The following is an 8,969-nucleotide window of genomic DNA, read 5'->3' as shown; positions in this document are numbered from 1 at the left end:
CTTTCCTAATAAAAATAAATATTTAAAAAATAATTCAGGCCACACATTTCCTTTAAAAATATTCTTGTACTGGAAGATGCAGATATGCTTGCTTTATATCAAGGAATAGAACTTTAAAAAAGACACTATTACCCTGGCAGAACTAGTGAATAAAATACAACCTTGACGTTCCAATTGCACGATTTCATCAAGCATTCGTGTCTCTTTTTCAGTAACTACACTGAGCCTCGCTTACACGGGAAGAGCTTGACTGCCTGGCTTCAAGGAGACGGACCTCAAGGTGAGACAAAATGACCAGGTCATGAGAACAATCCCAACTCCACTCGGAAGGAAAAAAAAAAAAGGCCACCAAAAAAAAAAAAAACCGCACATGCGCACTAGGAATCCTTCTGCGCATTTCTAGCCGGAAGGGCTGGGCTGGGCGTGGGCGGGGATAAGGTTGCTAGGAGAACGCGATGACGCCCCGGCCTCGGCGTTCTTGCCGGCCAATGGGAGGCACGCTCTGGCGGCTGCGCGCCGCGTGCGTCACGCTGACGACGCGCGAAGGGCACAGATCTAAGGGCTGGGAGGACATTCGGCCTCTGTGCGCCGCATCCTTCCCCAGCGAGCGGTCGCGTGTTCGCCATCTTAGGGAGTGAGTGCGGCCCGGGCTCCCCGGCAGTGGGCTGGGGCAGCGCAGCGGGGGCCCCAGGGGAGCGCCGCCTGGCTGGCGTCCCTCGGGGAGCGGCCGTGACCTCCTCAAGGGCGCGGAGGCCGGAGGAGGGCCGCGGCCGAGGTCCCCGCGCGGCGCCGGGGGACGCCGTGGCCTCGGGCCGTCCCGCTCACCTTTTCCTCCTTTTTCTCTTCCTAGGGAGATGTTCTCGTCCGTGGCGCACCTGGCGCGGGCGAACCCTTTCCACGCGCCGCACCTGCAGCTGGTGCACGATGGGCCCCCGGGCGCGCCCCGCCGCTCCCGCAGCCTGGCCGCCGCGGCCGTGGAAGGTGAGGTCGTGCAGGGGAACCCCGGGGTCGTGCAGGGGACCCCCGAGGTCGTGCAGGGGAACCCTGGGGTCATGCAGGGCACCCCCGAGCTCGTGCAGGGGACCCCTGGTCGCTGCCCACGGCGCCCGCTGGCCCTGGCTGGCCCTGGCATGCCGGCAGCCCAGTCGCTGGCCCTCCCTCAAGGGCGTGGGAGGGACGGGCCTGGCGCTCCTCGGTGACCTCCATGTCCCCAAGGGAGGAGAGGCGGCGAGGCCGTGCCACCGGCTCCTTATCTTGGTCAGTGGACTGCACTGGGCGAAAGTCACCTTCCCAGAGTTCTGACTCTTTAACCTGTCACTGAATCTGTCCTTTTTTTTTTGAAACCAAAAACCCTTCCCCTTCATCGAGGATGTCCACTGTCTCGGCTTAGTGGACGCAAAGTCCATCTTTTCTGCCCTTAGTTATGTGTAACTGGGTGTCACGAATGCTTTTGGCGGAGATGGGCGGCCTGCCGCTTCACCAAGGCCGTCGGAAGGTCTAGGTGGTGGGTGTTGGGGTGGTGGACTTAATTTAATTGTGTGTGTTTTAAATCCCAGTGGAATGTACGTACAGAGAAACCCGAGAACGGAATTGTAGGACTCGACAGAATGTTACCTCCGTTGTACCTGTAAAATGCAAAAGAAAAAGAAACCCAAATCTTTTTTTTTCCCTCTCAGTTGTTCATGTGCTTTTGTTGTGTCCATGCTGTGGATAAGAAGACCTTCCAGGTCATTCTGCCTTTGACTTTAAAAGCTAGAGCTAACATTTGTGTATTACACGGCTTTGGCTGTAGGAATGTATCTGGTTTTATGTTACAGGAGTTTGTACGTGGAAGTAGTGTTAGGTAGCGGCTGAATTGTGCTCTTGTCAGCTGTTAATAAAATAGAAGTTTGATTTGTAACCATAAGAGGTTGTGTTAATGTGGCAAAATAAGGTAGCCAGTAACTACCCAAATGCGTAGGCTTTCTGTGATCCAACCTCATTAATCACAGGAGATGGAAAATGAACTCTCGGCTTAGTGGTGGAAGGAGGCCCGTGCGCAGCTGTGTCTCAGGGAAGCAGCCTCTTTCACTCTCCTGGTCTGAGTCATCTCTGAAGTACTTACTTGACTTTTTTTTTTTCCCCCAATCAGAGGAGTATAGCTGTGCCTATGGATCTGGCAGATTCTTTTTGCTTTGTGGAATGGGAGGCATTATTAGCTGTGGCACCACACATACAGCCTTGGTTCCTCTAGATCTGGTTAAATGCAGAATGCAGGTTTGTGTTGCATGCCGGACTGAAGCCTGTTGTGAAGCATGGCCTTTAGGTTGTAAGATGTAGTCCTCTACTAACGCGCTGTGTGAGAAAGCCTAATTGTCGGAAGGTAAGTCGGCCGCGGCCACGTGAGCTCTGTATTAAAACGCATGGTGTGTCTTGTCTTATTGCAGAGTACAGTTGTGAATATGGCTCCATGAAGTTTTATGCACTGTGTGGCTTTGGTGGGGTCTTAAGTTGTGGGCTGACACACACTGCTGTCGTTCCCCTGGATTTAGTGAAATGCCGAATGCAGGTTTGTATTGTGGGGACAGTGTTGCAACTTCTTTCATATGACTGAATTCTTAAATAAATCGTACGGGACATCCCAAATCAGACTTTGAAGACATAACTGGAAAGTTCAGTAGGAAACCGAACCCTGATTTTTATAACCTGGTGGTCTTTGTGCTTTGAAGTGCTTAATTTTTTTTTTCTTTTTTTTTGAATGTGGGTGGGTATTTCACTCTGAGATTTTGGCTGTAAAAGGGCTAGAGTTTCTGCTTAAAGCCTGCTAGTGTCTTGTGCCCTTAAATAGTCCTAGGCAGTTAGATGGCACAGTGGTAGTCAGGTTTGCTTATGTGTTATTTGAAGTAGTAAATGTCCCCATCCAGACCAGGGCAGTGAGCATATACTTACTTCAAAGGCACATCACATCTTATAGGAAGATTTCATGGGTTTATCCTTGTATGTGTGTTTGCATAAAAGTTTTCTTATAATTTAGTCTTTTACTTAGGCATATTGAAGCAGAAATAATAAAACATCAAAAATTTGTCCCAAACAGGATTAGAAGTCTACTAAGAAAGGAAGGTGAAATATTAGGAGGGAGAGAGAGGAAGGTGATGTATACCAGTCCCCCCAGCCCCGATTATTTTTATGGTTGTATACTTGAGAGGTAAGAGTTAGAGCTGTTTTATCTGCTGGTTCCCTCCCCTAAAAGGCTGCAATAGCCCGGGTTGGACCAGGCTGAAACCAGGAACTTCTGGGTCTCCCATGTGGGTGCAGGGACCCACGCATTTGGGTCATCCTCTGCCGTTTTCCCAGGTACATTAGCAGGTAGCTGGATTGGAAGTTACAGCAGTTGGGACTCTAGCCAGTGCCGATATGGAATGCCAGCAGCACTTCCCCATAGTGCTGGTGCCATACCATCCCTTCTGGTACCGACAGATAATGAGCTTTTGAAACCTTTTATGCCTGTGTCTTGCATTTCTTAAGATTCTTACTGTGTTAGTGTAGCTTTTTTTAGTTTGACATTCATAAAACTTAATGGACTGTTGAATGGAATTTGGGAGTTGTTGAGCCATCTATAGTTTTGTGTTTAACTATCCCTCTAAGAGCTAGTTTGATTTAAAGCTCAATCTTATTTTCCATTTTAAATATAATCATAGATAGTTACAAAAGGTACATTTGTTACTGAAATTTATTTTAAGTCAAAAATGTAATGAAGCTGTATATGAGAAGTGTAAACTCTTTGTATCTGACTGATTTGTTTTCTTATTTTAAATGAAGGTGGACCCTCAGAAGTATAAGGGCATATTTAATGGATTCTCGGTGACACTCAAAGAGGATGGTGTCCGTGGTCTGGCTAAAGGCTGGGCCCCGACTTTCATTGGCTACTCCATGCAGGGGCTCTGCAAGTTTGGCTTTTATGAAGTCTTCAAAGTCCTGTACAGCAACATGCTTGGAGAGGTAACTGAAATTGAAAGTCCTGAGAATTTTCAGAGTTGAGGACCAAAAGGGATCTTGGATGTTTTTGTGGAGAAATGGTTCCAGGAAGAGTAAGCAGCCTGCTTCAGTTCGTAAGACTGTTTTGTCAGGGTGAAGAACAAGGTGTATTTCATTAAATTTCACTGCTTTTGCATTATGCTATGTTGCTTGCTACATAAATTTAGTGTTGAGGGTTTTATCCTTAGGAGAAGGGCTCAGTATTCCTTCGCTTAGGAATTATACATATGGTTAACACCTAGGTGTTCAAAAAAATGTTCACATTGTTTTAAGGTTAAGCTGACGAATGAAAACATATTCAGTCTAATGTCGTTGTCCATGGACTGTGATGTTAAAGTGTCTGCTGTTCAGTTGTTTCTGAGAACTGATAAAGTTCAATTGAAGACAGCCAATGGAACAATTCCTCTCCCTCTGTCTGTTGTGTGTTGTAGGAGAATTCCTATCTGTGGCGCACGTCGCTGTATTTGGCCGCCTCTGCCAGTGCTGAATTCTTTGCTGACATTGCCCTGGCTCCTATGGAAGCTGCCAAGGTCCGAATTCAAACCCAACCAGGTTATGCCAACACTTTGAGGGATGCAGCTCCCAAAATGTATAAGGAGGAAGGCCTGAAAGCGTAAGTAAATATGTGTCTTAAGTTGAATGTATTAAAAATATTTGCTTTGGAGGGTATTTCATTTTTTAGCAGTAAGCCTACCAGAGTTTTGCATTTTTTAAATACATAAAATATCATGAAATAAAAACACTAAAACATTTAATTAACATTAATAACATCATATAAATTCCAGTTCCTGTATATGAAGCATAAACTCTGGTAAGATAAGTCAGTGCGTTGTTGAGCCTTGAGTTGGCATTTTTACCACTAAAGAGTCGTTTATTTGTTAGTCTGCTTGGCGTGACCTTGTACTATTCGGAAGTGCAGTCTAGTCCTAGGCCACAACATGCTTCCTTAGATCCGCCTTTGTGGATGAATCTTAAACTGAGTTCTACTGGTAAACGTCCCGTTTCTTGTAGTTCCAGTTATAGAGACATCCGGCAACTTTTCTGGTTGTACAGTCAAAGGTGCTTGAGTCATTGGCATGTGAGAGAAGTACACCTGCTTGCTAGTCGAACGTTCTGATGGAAATGGCATACGGCTGTGATGTCAGTTGGTGCTGTCAGGACCAGACTGGTGCGCGGACACTCGTGTGATGTTGAAATGCTGCTAGATGAGTCTCTGCAGCTGGCTAAGTGGGTTCTTTATTGCCTAGGTTCTACAAAGGCGTTGCTCCGCTCTGGATGAGGCAGATCCCCTACACCATGATGAAGTTTGCCTGCTTTGAACGCACTGTGGAAGCCTTGTACAAGTTTGTGGTTCCTAAGCCCCGAAGTGAATGTACAAAGGCAGAACAGCTGGTTGTAACATTTGTTGCAGGTTACATAGGTATGGATTCTTTAGAACGCAGTTGTATGTGAAGCTTACAATGCTCGTGGGCTTTGTGGATTCGTACTCTGATTATTTTCTGAAAGGATTGTTTATGGTTAGCTCTGCCTTTTTTTTTTTTGGTAAAGCTTATGTTCTGTAATACAAGAGGAAGTGCTGACCATAATGTGAAGTCATGAGGCAGTTGCTGACTAGAGTGACATCTTTAACCCTGTATTGAATCCTTTTCCTTGACGTTTCTCAGCTGGCGTCTTCTGTGCGATTGTGTCTCACCCTGCCGACTCCGTGGTGTCTGTGTTGAATAAGGAGAAGGGGAGCAGTGCTTCTCAGGTTCTCCAGAGGCTCGGCTTCAGAGGTAGGCGGGTGTTATTGTTCCTCCGAGGAGCAGTGCGTCGGGATACCTTGGCCCTGCAGTCTCTCATCTGTCTTCTCTGTGTGGCCCAGGTGTGTGGAAGGGACTCTTTGCCCGCATCATCATGATTGGGACTCTGACTGCCCTGCAGTGGTTCATCTACGACTCGGTGAAGGTCTACTTCAGGCTGCCTCGCCCCCCGCCCCCCGAGATGCCAGAGTCTCTGAAGAAGAAGCTTGGGTTAACGCAGTAGACAGATCAAAGCACATGTGGACTGAATCTGCTTGTTGATCAGTGTTGAAAGTGCAAAAGGAAGAACTTTTATATATTGACAGTGTAGAAAATTGTCTATTCCTGATATAATTACTGTAGTACCCTTGCTTAAGGCAAGAGTTTCAAACTTACTATTAAAATAAACCTGTCTGTTCATGATTTGTCTGACTTGTCAAGTTATTTTTGAAGGAATGCTTTTTTAATTTGAAAGGCAGATTGAAATCCTCCATCTGCTGGTGAACTCCCCAAGTGGCCACAAAAGCAAGAGCTGGGCCAGTGCAAAGCCCTACCTTTGGAGCTTGTCCAGGTCTCCACACGATGTGAGAGCTCTAGGACTGGGAGCATCTCCCGTGATGTCCTAGGTGCGTTAGCAGGCAACTAGGAAGTAGAGCAGTTGGGACTTGGACCCATATGCATGTAGAATGGCAGCACTTCAGGTAGAGGCTCAACTGGCTGCACCGTGGACAGTTTAGTGTGATGACAGTTGATTAGTCTTAACACTTGTAAGTGCTGGGATCCCATATGATTGTGTCTTGGCTGCGCTACTCCCATTCAACTCCCAGCTCATGGCCTGGGAAGGAAGTGGGAAGACGGCCCAAGGCCTTGAGACCCTGCACTCATGTAGGAGACCTGGAGGAAGCTCCTAGATCTTGGCTTCAGGCTGGCTCAGCTCCGGCCATTGTCATCTGGGGAATGAACCAGAAAATGGAAGATTTTTGTTTCTGGTGTGTGATTTTACCTTTGTAATAAAAACGGATCTTCAAAGAATGAAACAAAACTAGTTGTTATTACAGGATTTAATCCTAAAATAATTGGGAAAAACTTAGTGTGCATTTCAAGCTGTTAGTGCGTGAATATTCTAGTCCTTACTCAGAAGTTGTCAAGCTTCAAGTTTTGTCACAAGCTCTTGTATATGTAAAAATTATGTCCTAAATGTCCAAAACCTTGATTTAATTGTAGTTGGAAATGATTATGGATACTCAATTTGTACTTACATTTAATCTTGAGTTGGACTTTTTGTAGTATGTGCTATACTTCTAATTCATTTAACCAAATTAGGCTGAATTTAGAATACTTTGAAGTTACCCAACCATTGCAGCTAAAAGTTCAGCTGCAGTGGCTGGAGCTGAGATGCAGGGTCCCAAGGCTTTGGGTTGTCCTTGACTGCCTTCCCAGGCTACCAGCAGGGAGCTCGATGGGAAGAAGCCGGGCTGCTGGGATTAGAACCTGCACCCATATGGGATCCCAGCACTTGCAAGGCAAGGACTCTAGTTATCATGCCGGGCACAACAATTTCATTTTTAAGACTAGCATGCTTGGGAACCTGGTGCAATGGCTAAATCCTCACCTTGCAAACACTGGGAACCTATTTGGTACTGGTTCGTATCCCAGCTGTCCCACTTCCCATGCAGCTCTTTGCTTATGGCCTGGGAATGCAGTAGAGGACACTCAACGTTCCAAAGCCTTTGGATGCTGTGCCTGCACAGGCGGCCGGGAAGAAACGCCTGGCTTTCAGATCAGTTGTTGCCATTGTAGCCTTAGGAGCTTGAACCTCTAATTCTGGTCTGCTTTTCCAGTGAAAATACATCTTGTGCTTGCAAGCACTGTGCTCCCATTTGGGTGCCAGTATGTGTCTCATCCAGTTCCCTGCTTGTATTGTAGCCTGGGAAACTAGCAGTGGGAGATCCCAAGGGAGCTCCTGGCTTCAGACATCTGATTTTAAAAATTTGACATCTGAGATTTGGTGATAAAGGTTTAAGTTTCAATATTTTTTTAAAAAGTTGTTTAGAAAAATATCCACTGTAGTTTGCCCTTAAGCCTCATTGGTATAGTATTCAGAATGAACTGATAATTTAAAATATTCAGGTGGGGAACAAGCCTCCATACTTCACATAGGAAGGACACTGATTAGAAGCCAGTTGTGTCTTCCTTCATGCTAACTTCAATCATTACATGCTCTCAAGTTTCCAACCTTATTTTTCCCGTGCTCCAGAGAAAAGGTTGCAGGTACAAAATCATGAAATTATAGAATTGGAATTCTGAAGTAAGCCAAGTTGTGACTAGTGAAGCCGAGGCTGGTATTTGTAGGACTTGACCTGGAAAGTCATACAGCCTTTCACCATACTACTGGTTGTTAACAGTGGCAAATACCAGACAACTTAGGCTTTACCTTAAAGAAACTATTTGAAAGAATAAGGATCTAGGCACTGTTTGTTTACTCGTACTGCCTGCAGCATCCAGAGCAGTGGTCCAGCTGGATCCAGCTCCCGTGTGGCTGGCAGGAACTCAAGTACTTCCTTTCATTGGCTGCCTCCCAGGCTCGGGAGGCAGAAGTGAGTTGAGACTTGAACTGGCAGTCTTGTAGACAATGCTGGCCTTGTAGGCAGTGTTTTAACTTGTTGTGCCACAATCCCAGGCCATTAACAAGTATCAAGTGTTATCTCCCATACAGTGGTGCATTGTGTAATTTCCAGAGACATGGATTACAACTCGGGTTAGCTTGGCTTTGGGTGCTGATGGGTAGAATAAAACAACCCAAAAGTTAACAGTGTGACCATTTCCAGTGTGTGGAAAGTTTGATCCTATTTTAAAGTCATTGATTTTTGGAGAGAAGTTTCCACAATGAAGTTTGGTACATGACAGCCTTGTTGCTTGATTGACAGATGTGGCTTCTCAGACAATGATTACATTTTTACTCAATTTTTAAATTAATGAGGTAAAAATTACATCTCAGAAGCCATGTGGTAAAGAAATTTTGATGAGAGCAACTGGTAGTTCACTAGTGAATGCTGTGCTTATACCAAATAATAACGTGTATTAAAAGGTTGACTTAACTTTTGATAGTTCCTTACCTCTGGTATTATCTGTTGAGTAATCTACAAGCCAGCCATGACTTCACAGAACTAAGAC

The 8,969-nt window shown here is 45.7% G+C and overlaps 1 protein-coding gene and 1 non-coding gene across 3 annotated transcripts; both read left to right on the top strand.

The window, feature by feature from the left end:
- The first annotated feature begins 527 nt into the window (after positions 1–527).
- On the top strand, positions 528–6,218 carry SLC25A3 (solute carrier family 25 member 3). 2 transcript variants are annotated; one of them, XM_040980382.1, is made up of 8 exons: positions 528–634; positions 855–981; positions 2,427–2,548; positions 3,799–3,978; positions 4,446–4,627; positions 5,262–5,434; positions 5,679–5,789; positions 5,879–6,218. In XM_040980382.1, exons 2-8 carry the CDS (start codon positions 855–857, stop codon positions 6,037–6,039), a joined length of 1,056 nt encoding a protein of 351 aa, XP_040836316.1. In that variant the 5' UTR covers positions 528–634; the 3' UTR covers positions 6,040–6,218. The 2 variants fall into 2 exon arrangements, with proteins under 2 accessions (XP_040836316.1, XP_040836306.1); XM_040980372.1 differs by having other exon boundaries at positions 555–634; positions 851–981.
- LOC121164130 lies at positions 4,950–5,195 on the top strand. Its single transcript, XR_005885030.1, has one exon. It is a non-coding gene; the product is annotated as a small nucleolar RNA SNORA53 (small nucleolar RNA).
- Positions 6,219–8,969: the final 2,751 nt, after the last annotated feature.

The sequence above is a fragment of the Ochotona curzoniae genome, unplaced genomic scaffold, assembly GCF_017591425.1.
Source record: "Ochotona curzoniae isolate NIBS_2020 unplaced genomic scaffold, NIBS_Ocur_1.0 contig_1014, whole genome shotgun sequence".
Lineage (NCBI taxonomy): Eukaryota > Metazoa > Chordata > Mammalia > Lagomorpha > Ochotonidae > Ochotona > Ochotona curzoniae.
This window is presented reverse-complemented; position numbering and strand designations above follow the sequence as displayed.

Excerpts from the sequence above, each read along its gene's own strand:
- SLC25A3 (XM_040980382.1), top strand. The coding sequence starts at position 855 with ATGTTCTCGTCCGTGGCGCACCTGGCGCGGGCGAACCCTTTCCACGCG. Across the intron at positions 2,549-3,798 it reads TAGTGAAATGCCGAATGCAG|GTGGACCCTCAGAAGTATAA; the intron begins GTTTGTATTGTG and ends TTTTAAATGAAG. Across the intron at positions 3,979-4,445 it reads ACAGCAACATGCTTGGAGAG|GAGAATTCCTATCTGTGGCG; the intron begins GTAACTGAAATT and ends TGTGTGTTGTAG.